Below are 14,833 nucleotides of genomic sequence, written 5' to 3'. Positions count from 1 at the left end.
TTGTATTTATAATGGGCAAGCCACAGAAATTGTGTTGCAACACTCAAAGCAACTGCGTCATGCTAGTCACATTAATACATCAGTGTAACACATAGGGTACTGGCACATATGTATAGTGTATACATGTCAAGCACTGCTTTGCATATACATTGGCATCTGCAACTGATGAAAATCATAAAAAGAAATACACCGTATTTACCCGTGTACCACGCGCACATTTTTCCCCGAAAATTAGCATTAGCCCCTCCTCGAACCGCCACCTTATCGTGGTGGAGGGGTTTGCGTGTCCCAATGATCCTAGGAGCTCTGTTGTCTGCGGCTTTATGCCCCTGGTAGGGCCACCCAAGGCAAACTGGTCCTAGGTGAGGTATGAGACAAATTGCGGTTCAACAAAACCTCCATGATGAATACAAAATTTGGACAGCGTTTTCCCTCGCCCGGACGCGGGTCACCGGGGGCCCCCCTCTGGAGCCAGGCCTGGAGGTGGGGCTCGATGGCGAGCGCCTGGTGGCCGGGCTTGCACCCATGGGGCTCGGCCGGGCACAGCCCGAAGAAGCAACGTGGGTCCACCTTCCCATGGGCTCACCACCTATGGGAGGGGCCAAGGAGGTCAGGTGCAGTGTGAGTTGGGTAGTGGCCGAAGGCGGGGACCTTAGCGGTCCGATCCTCGGCTACAGAAACTGGCTCTTGGGACGTGGAATGTCACCTCTCTGAAGGGGAAGGAGCCTGAGCTAGTGCGCGAGGTCGAGAGGTTCCGGCTAGATATAGTCGGGCTCACCTCGACGCACAGCTTGGACTCTGGAACCAATCTCCTTGAGAGGGGCTGGACTCTCTACCACTCTGGAGTTGCCCCCGGTGAGAGGCGCCGAGCGGGTGTGGGCATACTTATTGCCCCCCGACTTGGAGCCTATACATTGGGGTTTACCCCGGTGGACGAGAGGGTAGGCTCCCTCCGCCTTCGGGTGGGGGGACGGGTCCTAACTGTTGTTTGTGCGTATGCACTGAACAGCAGTTCAGAGTACCCACCCTTTTTGGAGTCCCTGGAGGGGGTGCTGGAGGGCACACCTTCTGGGGACTCCCTTGTACTGCTGGGAGACTTCAATGCTCACGTGGGCAATGACAGTGAGACCTGGAAGGGCATGATTGGGAGGAATGGCCCCCCCAATCTGAACCCGAGTGGTGTTTTGTTATTGGACTTTTGTGCTCGTCACGGACTGTCCATAACGAACACCATGTTCAAGCATAGGGGTGTTCATATGTGCACTTGGCACCAGGACACTCTAGGCCTCAGTTCGATGATCGACTTTGTGGTCGTGTCATCGGACTTGCGGCCACATGTCTTGGACACTCAGGTGAAGATGGGGCGGAGCTGTCAACTGATCACCACCTGGTGGTGAGTTGGCTCCGATGGTGGGGGAGGATGCCGGTCAGGCCTGGTAGGCCCAAACGTGTTGTGAGGGTCTGCTGGGAACGTCTGGCAGAGCCCCCTGTCAGAAGTAGCTTCAACTCCCACCTCCAGCAGAACTTCGACCATGTCCTGAGGGAGGTGGGGGACATTGAGTCCGAATGGGCCATTGAGGCAGCTGACCGGAGCTGTGGCCGTAAGGTAGTCGGTGCCTGTCGTGGTGGCAATCCCCAAACCCGTTGGTGGACACCAGCGGTGAAGGATGCTGTCAAGCTGAAGAAGGAGTCCTACCGGTCCCTTTTGTCCTGTGGGACTCTGGAGGCAGCTGATAGGTACCGGCAGGCCAAGCGGAATGCGGCTTCGGTGGTTGCTGAGGCAAAAACTCGGGCATGGGAGGAGTTTGGGGAGGCCATGGAGAACGACTTTCGGACGGCTTCGAGGAGATTCTGGTCCACCGTCCGGCGTCTCAGGAGGGGGAAGCAGTGCAGTGTCAACACTGTGTATGGTGGGGATGGTGCGCTGCTGACCTCGACTCGGGACGTTGTGGGTCGGTGGGGGAAGTACTTCGAAGATCTCATCAATCCCACTAACATGCCTTCCAATGAGGAAGCAGAGCCTGGGGACTCGGAGGTGGGCTCCCTCATCTCTGGGACTGAGATCACCGAGGTGGTCAAAAAACTCCTTGGTGGCAGGGCCCCGGGGGTGGATGAGATACGCCCGGAGTTCCTCAAGGCTCTGGATGTTGTAGGGCTGTTTTGGTTGACACGTCTCTGCAACATCGCATGGACATCAGGGACAGTGCCTCTGGATTGGCAGACTAGGGTGGTGGTCCCCCTCTTTAAGAAGGGGGACCGGAGGGTGTGTTCCAACTACAGAGGGATCACACTCCTCAGCCTCCCTGGAAAAGTCTATTCGGGGGTTCTGAAGAGGAGGGTCCGTCGGATAGTCGAACCTCGGATTCAGGAGGAACAGTGTGGTTTTCGTCCTGGTCGCGGAACAGTGGACCAGCTCTACACCCTTAGCAGGGTCCTGGAGGATGCATGGGAGTTCGCCCAACCAGTCTAGTGTTTTGTGGACTTGGAAAAGGCGTTCGACTGTGTCCCTCTGGGAATCCTGTAGGGGGTGCTCCGAGAGTATGGGGTACCGGACCCCCTGATTAGAGCTGTTCGGTCCCTGTACGATCGGTGTCAGAGCTTGGTCCGCATTGCCGGCAGTAAGTCGAACCCGTTTCCAGTGAGAGTTGGACTCCGCCAGGGCTGCCCTTTGTCACCGATTCTGTTCATAACTTTTGTGGACAGAATTTCTAGGCGCAGCCAGGGTGTTGAAGGGGTCCGGCTTGGTGGACTCAGGATTGGGTCACTGCTTTTTGCAGATGATGTTGTCCTGTTTGCTTCATCAGGCCGTGATCTTCAGCTCTCTCTGGATCGGTTCGCAGCTGAGTGTGAAGCGGCTGGGATGGGAATCAGCACCTCCAAATCCGAGACCATGGTCCTCAGCCGGAAAAGGGTGGAGTGCCCTCTCAGGGTTGGGAGCGAGATCCTGCCTCAAGTGGAGGAGTTCAAGTATCTTGGGGTCTTGTTCACGAGTGAGGGAAGAATGGAGCGTGAGATCGACAGGCGGATCGGTGCGGCATCCGCAGTGATGCGGGCTTTACATCGGTCTGTCGTGGTGAAAAAGGAGCTGAGCCATAAGGCAAAGCTCTCAATTTACCAGTCGATCTATGTTCCTACCCTCACCTATGGTCATGAGCTTTGGGTAGTGACCGGAAGAACAAGATCGCGAATACAAGCGGCTGAAATGAGTTTTCTCCGCAGGGTGTCTGGGCTCTCCCTTAAAGATAGGGTGAGAAGCTCAATCATCTTGGAGGGGCTCAGAGTAGATCCGCTGCTCCTCCGCATCAAGAGGAGTCAGATGAGGTGGCTCGGGCATCTGATCAGGATGCCTCCTGGACACCTCCCTGGTGAGGTGTTCTGGGCACGTCCAACCGGGAAGAGGCCCCGGGGAAGACCCAGGACATGCTGGAGGGCCTATGTCTCCCGGCTGGCCTGGGAACGCCTTGGGATTCTCCCGGAAGAGCTAGAAGAAGTGGCCGGGGAGAGGGAAGTCTGGGCATCTCTGCTCAAGCTGCTGCCCCCGCGACCCGACCTCAGATAAGCGGAAGAGGATGGATGGATGGATGGAATTAGCATTAGAAAATCAGGTGCGCGTCATACACGAGGACATTTTTTTCTGTAATGTTGACTTCTTCTGCTTGGGCTCTCTCGCTCGCGCTCTCTCTCTCTCTCTCATTCGCTCACTCGCGCGCACTCTCTCTCTCTCTCGCTTGTTCACTTGCACTTTATCTCTCTCTCTCTTGCTCGTTTGTAAACGCTCTCTCTCTCCCTCTTTCTCTCTCTCGCTCGTGTGCGCTCTCTCTCTCGCTTGCTCATGCGCACTCTCTCTCTCGCTCACTTGCTCGCTCATATGCGCTCTCTGTCTCTCTTGCTTATTCGCTCGCTGTTTCGTCATGCAACAAAAACAGAAGGGCATTTCGTGGAAAACGTGCCCTAAACTTTTCCTATACAATCACAACGCGAGTCGTACACGGGGAAAAATTTTTTCGTGATTTTCTTTGTAAAAATTAGGGTGCACGTCTTACACGAGGGTGTGTGGTACACGAGTAAATACGGTACTTGAGTGAACGATGTAAACAAAAAAAAAATCATAAATATCTAGTAATGATACTAATATACATAAAATTTACATTATTTTTACTGATTACCTGATTCATTCAAAAGAATACACTTTCCTATAAGTTTTGTTTTGCAGTCAACAAAATCCCTGTCCCTAGGAAAAGCAGGAATTGGTCTTATGCAGGAAAGGTTTACTTGTGGACAATTGTGTATAGCAGAGTAAGCAGATCCAGTGACCTAATAATATCATTTTTATTTAATATTTGACTGATGCTTTTATTCAAGGTGAGTTGCAACAATTTGTTACATTACTTTTATTTGTCCAGTTGGAGCACAGGCAAGTTAAGTGACTTGCTCATGGTCACAACATGTTAGTAGCTGGATCTGAATCTGTAACCTCCGGGTCTGAAGTTCCAGATGCGTTACACCATAATTGTCGCCAATAATATTAGCTCTTGGTGAAAAAAAAACCTACCAGTGTTTTATCTAGGAATTACACTTAGATACACAGTACATCTGATACACCCGATTAAACTAAGGCACTATAGCTGTGGCCCATTCTCTTATGAAATTTCCTGGGGAAAGCCAGGTAACACAGCTAGTTTTGCAATAAAAGGTCTTGAAGCAATCTGCTCGTTCAGTTCAAAGAACATGAATTCAGTGGGATTTCCATCTTTCACTCCATCATGGAGCAAAATAATTCTAATAATCTTTCTGTGTCTTCCTTTCTGTGTATGTTTATATTTATCCTGTGTAGCCCCAGTTAGCATTTTTGAATGCAGGAAATACTGTATGTGATATGTGACATCTTTTAGTCAAGCACTGATTGTATAAATTGTTTCATTTTACGTTTTACATGATTGCAAAAAAAAAATTTCTTTAGGCTCTTAAGGCCGTGTTTATACTTCACACGACGCAACGCATGCTGCAGCGGACACTCCTGCTACACAAGCGTTGTAGTGTTTATACTTGCGCGCATACTTTACGTAAATCTGGAGGAATCCGCCAGGTGGCAGTGCGAGATATTATCACAGTGAGGACATGTTCGGCTTCTCTGTGTTGTGAATTGCTTAGAACACCCATTAAATTCCGATGACACCTTACCGCAATATCTCTGAAAAGGATGTTTATTGATTAAATCCTGGTATGTGTCCATTCCAGCAAGCATTGGGCACGAGTGAGAAACAATCCCTGGACGAGGCCTCAGCTCATCGCAAGGTGAATACAAGCACACACATACACTAGCGTCGTTTTAGCTGCACCAAATCCCCAAATCTGCATATCTTTGGAAGGAAACTGGAGCACACTGAGGAAACCCAGCAGGAAACATGTAAACTCCAGGCAGGGAATATCAGCAACGTGACTCCCTGCAAAACAGCAGTGCTAACGCTCCGCCACTGTGTCACCCCCATGTGTGTAATTATTTAACAGTATAGATAACAGTATTTATTATTTAAACGAAATTAACGATTTATCTGTAAAATGTAATCAGTATGCTGCTGCTGGAGTATGTGAATTTCCCCTTGGGATTAATAAAGTATCTATCTATCTATCTATCTATCTATCTATCTATCTATCTATCTATCTATCTATCTATCTATCTATCTATCTATCTATCTATCTATCTATCTATACATACTTTAATGCTTTTCATCATGAGAGTGATATCAAGTATAAATCTAAGGATTCTAAATGTGCAGAGAGTTGGAATATTATACATTTAATGTGCTCAGTGTGGCGATCTATTGCTGGCTATCCGCTGCTGTCAGGACCAGAGGAAGCCCTAGAAAAAATGACGGCACAGAAGACGATATGTGAAACTTTTAAAATGTATTGTGTCATTACGATCGGGAATCACTTGAATATAAAAGCACCACGAATACATCTGTACAGTATGTCAGCATTTTGCTTCACCACATCGACCCATTTATCAAACATCGAAGCGTGCACACCAATCTTATAGGATCCGCAAAGCAGCTTTCTGTCACATGTAGATAGTAAATAGAGACTCTGATGTCACATTTCAACTTTTAGCACACTGCGCCCCTCGACTTTTTGCTGGTACTGCAACTCGCACACGCGTCGTGTTAATTTCTGAGGACCTGCTCAGAGGACACATCAAATGAACGCTGAGAACGCGTGGCAACCATGATGCAGGCGTGTACGCGTTCTGAGCGTGAAGTATAAACGAGCCCTAAGACCATATCTCCTCTCCAAAATGCCAATCAGTAAGCTTTAACAGTTGCATCATACTCCTCATTGTTCTTTGTATTACTTATTTATTGGAAAAGATGGATGATGCTGAAGAATGTGCTGATGAGCCAAGGCTATGATCCTTGCTCACAACTTGGCTACAACAGGGTGGGAAATGTGCCATGTGGGTCGCCTCTGTTACTACTGGGTCATAAACAGACCAGATGTCACACCCCACAATTTCATATTGTTCTATTATGAGTACATCAGTATTTAATTGATGCTCATAGCAGATGCTATGGAATGCTATGACAATGTATACCCTGTTAGTAAAATTTATAAATTTTGAAAAATACTTTCTTTGACAAAGCAAAATCTTGAGAAAACAAGATTACAGCCCAAAGAAAACTGATTTGAAACCTTACCATAATACAGTACAGTTACAACACAGGGTGTACCTCATACCATAATTCAAAATATTTTTACTTAAAAGCTGTATAATTTATTAAATATATTTACATAAACTGATATAGGTGTACTTCCATTGCTGGTAAGTGCTAAAGCATGTTCACTATCCCTTCTCTATTTAATCATAGAACAGCCAAAGAAATGGTACTTATTTATTTAAGCAGGTGAATGAACTTACTATACAATTTCCACTAAAGCTTAAGTGTATACATTATCATCACACTATATGTGATATAGCAATTGCTGGAAATTCAGCATTATTCTGAAAGCTTATTGTATATAAGAAAAATACATTTATATTCAGTTATTTTATTAACATAATAGATGTCTACAAGTTAAAAAAAACACTTTAAAAATAGTTGTGTAATAAAAGTTGTCCAGTATAGTTTAGCAACTACTCATAGTTCAGCTCCTCTCATATTTACATTTTTAGAATATTAAAAATATGAGAAATCTATTACACCTGGTACGACTATCAAACCCTCTAAGTTACACTTTTGGAATCGTACAAGTCATTACGAGCACTGTGTTCATGTGCAGTCAACTTCAGTCAAATTGAGCATAAAATTGCTCCTTTTTGTTGGTATTTGAGAAATAGCATTATGTTGTCTTATTTCTGTAACTGATTTTATACTGATTTTATAATCCCAGGGTACTTAATTTTAATATGATTATTCTTACAAATGCCATGTTTTACATAAGGCTCTATCTTTGCTGTTAACACTATGAAAAATAATCCCAATCACTTCACTTAAATGTTGACAAACACTGTGCTATAGGGATCTCTGCAGCAGTTCCAATGTTTGTGGAAGCCATCTACGGTAATGCAAAGCAATGTATTTTGAAAGCCAAACATCAAGTAAATACATATGTAGGTTCTACATTCTCACAGCTCCTCAAATGTCAACACTGCTGCAGAGATCCCAATGTCTACAAATGCTGAAAATATTAACAAATAAAAAAATCCTCAGAGTACAAATAACATATTTCAATGGTAAATATTGCACTATTCTACAGTATAGATCTTTCACCCACCTATGATACTCATACATTTTATCTAAGTTTGCTATAGCTGTTCAATGTTTTTTAAACAGAGTTGGTTGCAGAAAAATACAGTCTACTGACTTGAATTGTCATTGTGATTATCTTTTCTGTTTTTAAAGAGTGACTAATGTTTTAAGAGTTTATTAGTCACTACAAGAAAAACAGCAACATTTATTTATATAGCACATTTTCATACAAATGATGTAGCTCAAAGTGCTTTACAGGATGAAGAAAGAGAAAAAAGACAAAATATATAAGAAAACAAAATTAGGCAACACTAATTAACATATAATAAATGTAAGGTTCGATGGCCAGGGAGGACAGAAAAAACAAAAAAAACCTCCAGATGGCTTGAGAAAAAAAAAATCTGCAGGGGTTCCAAGGTCACGAGACCACCCAGCCCCCTCTAGGCATTCTACCTAACATAAATGACCTCAATCAGTCCTCACTGTATTCAGGGTTCACGTGGAAGAACTTGATGATGATGGCAACTAGAATGTTGAAATGCAGGAAAAGTACTCATTTTATTGAATCCATCTTTGTATTGAGATCTTGGTCTCTTGTCTTTACACTCTGCATTACCTGATATGAGGAAACTTGAGTAACAAAACTGTTTCACCTGCTAAATTGCATCTTCTTCTAAAGTGATATCTAGCTCATTACTTCACTTCTTAATTATATTCCTTTTTGTCATTATTAAATATACCCATGATCATAATTATTGATCATATCAAATTTGTTTCATGGTAAAAGCAAACATTCTTGTCTCATATTTCATAATAGCAAAATACTCGCACCTCGCAGCAGCGAAGTACTGCTTTAAAATTTTTATTAAGAAGAAAAGTAAACCTTTTTAAACCGAGGGAAAATATACCAATAATTATTTGTTAAGGATCTCTTTGTATACCACGTTGTCAGTTTGGCCCTCTGGTTGTAATATGACCAAGCTGTGCGCTGAGCTTACTCTTGAGCATGCAACGTATAGTTGGCCATGTGAAATGCAATCTTGCCTCAAATCAATGCCAACCTTTTGTAGGGTCTGTCCCTGAGACTTAACTCACAGTCAACATCCATGGATCCAAAGTGTACTGTTTTGTCAGATTCATAATGTATGTTTGGGTCATACGCAAATCCACAGTCGGCCTTTTTGAGCCAACCCTGTTGTTTTCGTATGAGCCGCTTTTCATTATTGGGATCGTACCTAGAAACAGAAGTTCTATTAACTTGTGGATTTGCCTGCGAATATTTAGCGGAAGCGTGTCTATGAACTTGTGGATTTGCCTGCGAGTATTTAGCGGCAACGTCTCTATTAACTTGTGGATTTGCCTGCGACTATTTAGCGACAGCGTCTCTATGAACTTGTGGATTTGCCTGCGAGTATTTAGCGACAGCGTGACTATTAACTTGTGGATTTTTCTGTGAGTATTTGGCGGCAGTTTCACAAAGTTGTTTCCGTTTAGCTGCATCAAAAAATGTACCACGACATCTAAAACGCCTCCTTTTTACTGTTTTCTCACAGCTTGGATTGCTGCTGTCATAGTCGGTTTGAGTTTCATGGTTTGTTTCAATTACGTTAGTATTTGCAGGACTTGTTGTGTTAAAGTGACATTCGACATCTGTCAAGCGTTGTAAGCATACAACCAGTTTCATTGATAACTTCACATCCAGCTTCTGAGAGTTTAAACATTTATAAACATCAAAGTGTCCACTACTCAAATCGTCACCTGTGAATCTAAGATGTTTAAGAGGCATTGGCGGTTGTCCAAAGGTGTAAAATATTTGGCCATTTTGGTACACTTGAAAGCGACAACCGAACAATTCAGCAGCAGCCATCAACTCACATGCAGAACCATAGGTGAAGGGCTTAAGCATTTCACTCTTTTAATGCTCCTGTGTAGTATAATTATCTCCTGTACCGTCATCAGTCCACACCTTGAACTTGTCCCAGTCATTCAATACATAAGACACAATATTCCTCCGGAAGAGTGCAAGAGTGAGCCTGATATGGCCGTGCAATATATAACACAGAGAATGGAAAAGGCAGTCGCCACTCAGTAAGTGAAAGCCCTTTGATCGATGGTGATCACCTCGATAGACATGTTAATGGGTGTACGGCTGGAACGATAAAGGAAATGGGTACCTGAACAATGTAAACTAAGTCTAAAATACCTACACAATAACTATAATCATAATAAACGAACAATAAAACAGTGGTTAAGCCGTGGATTAAATAAAAAGGCTGCAGTTATCAGCAGGGAGACGTGAATACCGTGGCGAAGCAAGGAAGGGAATGAAGAGACCGGAGCGACTGACAGCCTTATATAGGCAGGCAGCCAACTACGTGGGAGGTGTGGGGATGGGGGACCCAACGCCGCCTCACACGGCGACCGAGCTGCAGGGTATTGACGTATATATATATACATAAGTAGGATTCAGTTAGCGTTGGGAACCCGCGTACCAAATTTCTTGAAGATGGGCCCATAAGTAACAAAAGACCGTTGGAAAGTTCAATATGGCGGCCGACAGTGGCGTCATACCACCGAAATAAGTACGTACATCGGTTTCGGTTAGCGCAGGGAAGCCGCCTACCAAATTTCGTGAAGATGGGGCCATAAATAAGAAAGTTTAACATGGCGGACATTGTTGACCGTTATGACTGTTACGCATAGAATTTCGAAATGAAACCTGCTTAACTTTTGTAAGTAAGCTGTAAGGAATGAGCCGGCCAAATTTCAGCCTTCTACCTACATGGGAAGTTGGAGAATTAGTGATGAGTGAGTCAGTGAGGGCTTTGCCTTTTATTAGTATAGACTAGCAAAATACCCGCGCTTCGCAGCGGAGAAGTGGTGTGTTAAAGAGGTTATGTAAACATATATATACATATACATATATACATATATATACATATCTACATATACACATATCTACATATACATATATATACATACATATACACATCCACATATACATATACAGTAGAGTCCCGCTAATCCGAACTAATTGGGACCGAACCCTGTTCGGATTAGCGAAAATTCGGATTAGGCGGAGTTTTGTCATATAATGCCATATATTGACTTTACGAGGCGTATTAAGCGTCTGATGTGTCAAGAATTAAAGGTAAGAAATTACGTATTCTAGTACACTGCAATTTAAACTGCACTGTAGTGTGACTGTGATCGGAGGTAAAATCGATATGACGGGCGGTAAGTGAGTAGTAGCGGAAGGGCAGTGACCTAGACCCCCCGCCTAGAACTACGCATTCCTCTTGATTTCCATTCCCAAACTATGAGTCACTGAGTCAGTGTGCCAACTGCTACTGCTGAGTGATGTGTTTTGTGCAATGTTATTGTTCGTGTGCACGCACTTGCCCTGTGTTTTGTGAGTCCTTGTGAGTGGTGTGTAGTGTGGTTTCTTTACATTCTGTGCTTGTTCCTGCTGTTAATCATCATGGCAAGCAAACGTAAACATAAGTCGTGTACATTAAAAGAAAAACTGGAAGTGTTGAAAAGACTTCACAAAGGTGAAAGTGCCACTCAGTTATCGAAGGAATTTGGTGTCGGGAAAGCAACAATTTCCTATTGGAAAAAGAACAGAGGTAAAATTGAGCAGTTTTGCACTACCACAAGTGAAAAAACGATTGAAAAACGTAGCAAGACGACAGTGTCTTCTTACGAAAAATTGGACGAAGCACTTTTCTTATGGTTTACACAAGAAAGACAGAAAGGAATCCCTATCACTGGCCCTCTAATTCAAGAAAAGGCGCTTCAATTGAACAAGCTCATGGACAGTGACGTATCATTTACGGCTAGTTGTGGTTTCTTAGACCGATGGAAGAAAAGACACGGAATCAGGCAGCTTACAATAACTGGGGAGAAATTGTCAGCGGACAACGAAGCAGCTGTTGAATACCTTGAGGAGTTCAAATGTATCATTTCTTCCTACTCGCCCCAGCAAGTTTACAACGCAGATGAGACAGGACTTAACTTTAAAGCATTGCCTACCAAAAGTCTTGCATCACAAGAGGAACGATCTGCACCAGGGTTTAAAATGGATAAACAGCGCCTAACTGTGTTGGCCTGCAGCAATGCTTCTGCCACAAATAAGCTTCCACTGATGGTTATCGGCAAATCGGCAAAACCCCGCTGTTTTAAGAACATGAACATGAACTCTCTCCCTGTTTTTTACAGAAATCAAAAGAAAGCTTTGATGGATCGTGCCTTGTTCAAAGAATGGTTTGACAAGCAATTTGTGCCAAAAGTAAAGGCGTTTAACAAAGAAAATGGATTGCCTCCTCGTGCTTTGTTACTTATAGACAATGCTCCGTCACATCCAGAAGAAATGCAACTTGTTTGTGATGATATCAAGGCTATTTTTCTCCCACCAAATGTCACATCAATTTTGCAGTCAATGGACCAAGGGGTTTTGCAGGCTTTGAAACAGAATTATAGAAAAATGCTTCTTCGTAGCCTACTTGAAGATAATGAAGAGCTAACAATTTTGGATAAACTCATGAAAATGAACATCAAAGATGTTATTTACTGGGTTGCTGAAGCTTGTGAAAACACATGCAAGGAATCCTTACAGAAGTCTTGGAAAAATCTCTGGCCTGAGCTAGAGTTTGTCCAAACAGTTTTCCCCCCGACAAAAGAAAATTGCGAACTTCTTCAATTGGTGAAAAGAATGCCAGGTTGTGAAAATGCAGAAGAAGAGTGCGTGGAAGAGTGGACGGCCGTTGACGACTGTGGCCATGAAGAATACACAGATGAGGACATTGTGGCAGCTGTGCAGGGAACGTCAGCTGATCTCGACGCAGACGACAGTGAGGAGGAAGGGGACGCGGCAACTGATGTTGTTCCACACACTGCCGCAGCCAGTGCCCTTGATCTCGCTATGCGCTACGTTGAGCAACACGCCGATGCAACCCCAACAGATGTTATGTTTATGCGGCGTTGGCGAAACATTGCTTCTTCAAGCCGTTTTAGTTCATTGCGTCAGAAGGAGATCACTGACTTTATCTCTTAGATAATGGTTTGCTTTTACGTTTTCTGTAAATGCTGTACAGAACATGGATTCTACATATGTGAGTAAATTCGAACTTGTTTCAATTTTAAGTAAGGCTGTATTTTGGATTTTTAGTTAGACAGCGAAATTGAAAAATTACAAGTTTCTTAAATGTACATTAAACATACGACATAACTTGAAAAAACTTGTTTTCTTTACTTTTTTTTCCCTAGTCCTGTTCGGATTAGGCAGATTTTCAGATTAGCAGGGTTCGGATTAGCGGGACTCTACTGTATATACATATAGCAAAATACCCGCGCTTCGCAGCGGAGAAGTAGTGTGTTAAAGAGGTTATGAAAAAGTAAAGGAAACATTTTAAAAATAACGTAACATGATTGTCAATGTAATTGTGTTGTCATTGTTATGAGTGTTGCTGTCATATATATATATATATATACTACCAAAATACCCGCGCTTCGCAGCGGAGAAGTAGTGTGTTAAAGAGGTTATGTAAACATATATATACATAAACATATATACTTATATATACATATCTACATATACACATATCTACATATATACATATATATATACATATACACATCCAAATATATATACATATATAAACATATATATACACATCACATACATACATACACACACACATATATATATATATATATACACATACAGATACATATATATACATACTGTATACATATTTACATATCTACATATATATACACATATATACATATCTACATACATACACATATATCTGTATCTATCTATATCTCTATCTATATATATATATATCTCTATCTATCCATATATCTATATATATCTATACTAATAAAAGGCAAAGCCCTCACTGACTCACTGACTGACTGACTGACTGACTGACTGACTGACTGACTGACTGACTCATCACTAATTCTCCAACTTACCGTGTAGGTAGAAGTCTGAAATTTGGCAGGCTCATTCCTTACAGCTTACTTACAAAAGTTAGGCAGGTTTTATTTCGAAATTCTACGCGTAATGGTCCTAACTGGAACCTGTTTGACTGACTCACTCATCACTAATTCTCCAACTTCCCATGTAGGTAGAAGGCTGAAATTTGGCAGGCTCATTCCTTACAGCTTACTTACAAAAGTTAGGCAGGTTTCATTTCGAAATTCTACGTGTAATGGTCATAACTGGAACCTGTTTATTGTCCATATACTCTAATGGAGGAGGCAGGAACAAAGGTAAATGACGTTAATTGTTGACTGTCTTTTAATACTGTGTACTTGTTGAGTGTCTTTTAATACTGTGTAAGCATACATATTAACACATGTGCAATTAAACGTGTGCATTTACGGGGTGATTTCTCAGGCTTAAAAGCTCGCCGTTTATTAAAAAGGTAAATGCAAACTCTTTTCATTCTGAAGGGCACAAACCACGTTAGATTTCAGCCATTAAACGCGCAAAAATGTCAGTACACCAGATAAATAAGCGCAACATATTATCAGTTGTATTGTATGCTTACAATACATATACAAATCTGTTAATCGTTAACTAATATTATGGGATGGTGTTTTTCGACTTGCGCCTTGATTTAAACGATTGCATGTCTTGGTGGGTTTGCGTAGCTTATTGTCAATATCTTTACACCTCTTTTTAAGACTTAATTTAAAAAGGTTGTCTTTTCTTCTTAATTAAAATTTAAAAGCTATACTTCACCGCTGCGAAGCCCCTCTAGCGCTGACGTCCGACGTTCGATTACCGTAAGCGAGTGCAATGAGTGTGTACGCCTGATGAGCCAAGAATAAGGGGGAAACAGGTGTCGCGTACTCTTTGCATTATTTGACAGTAAACTATTTTCATCCATTCTATGATCTGCTTCTCACAACTGAAGGCACCGTGGCTGATGTTACCTGACTTGCTGGCCAACCATAAGCGTTACCTGGTAGGTAACCACCCACTCACTTCACTCCAATACGGGAATCGAACCTCGGACGTCAGTGCTAGAGGCGAAGACCCTAAAATTGCGCCACGGCGTGTGGTTCGT

At 43.0% G+C, this 14,833-nt stretch overlaps 2 protein-coding genes across 7 annotated transcripts in view; one reads left to right on the top strand and one right to left on the bottom strand.

Moving 5' to 3' along the window:
* dtnbb (dystrobrevin, beta b) overlaps positions 1–14,833 on the bottom strand; it is a 244,321-nt gene that overhangs the window by 192,069 nt on the left and 37,419 nt on the right. The window lies entirely within an intron of this gene.
* On the top strand, positions 11,230–12,804 carry LOC114649292 (jerky protein homolog-like). Its single transcript, XM_028798795.1, has one exon. It carries the CDS (start codon positions 11,230–11,232, stop codon positions 12,802–12,804), a length of 1,575 nt encoding a protein of 524 aa, XP_028654628.1.

This window comes from Erpetoichthys calabaricus, chromosome 3 (genome assembly GCF_900747795.2).
Source record: "Erpetoichthys calabaricus chromosome 3, fErpCal1.3, whole genome shotgun sequence".
Lineage (NCBI taxonomy): Eukaryota > Metazoa > Chordata > Cladistia > Polypteriformes > Polypteridae > Erpetoichthys > Erpetoichthys calabaricus.
This window is presented reverse-complemented; position numbering and strand designations above follow the sequence as displayed.

Excerpts from the sequence above, each read along its gene's own strand:
- LOC114649292 (XM_028798795.1), top strand. The coding sequence starts at position 11,230 with ATGGCAAGCAAACGTAAACATAAGTCGTGTACATTAAAAGAAAAACTG.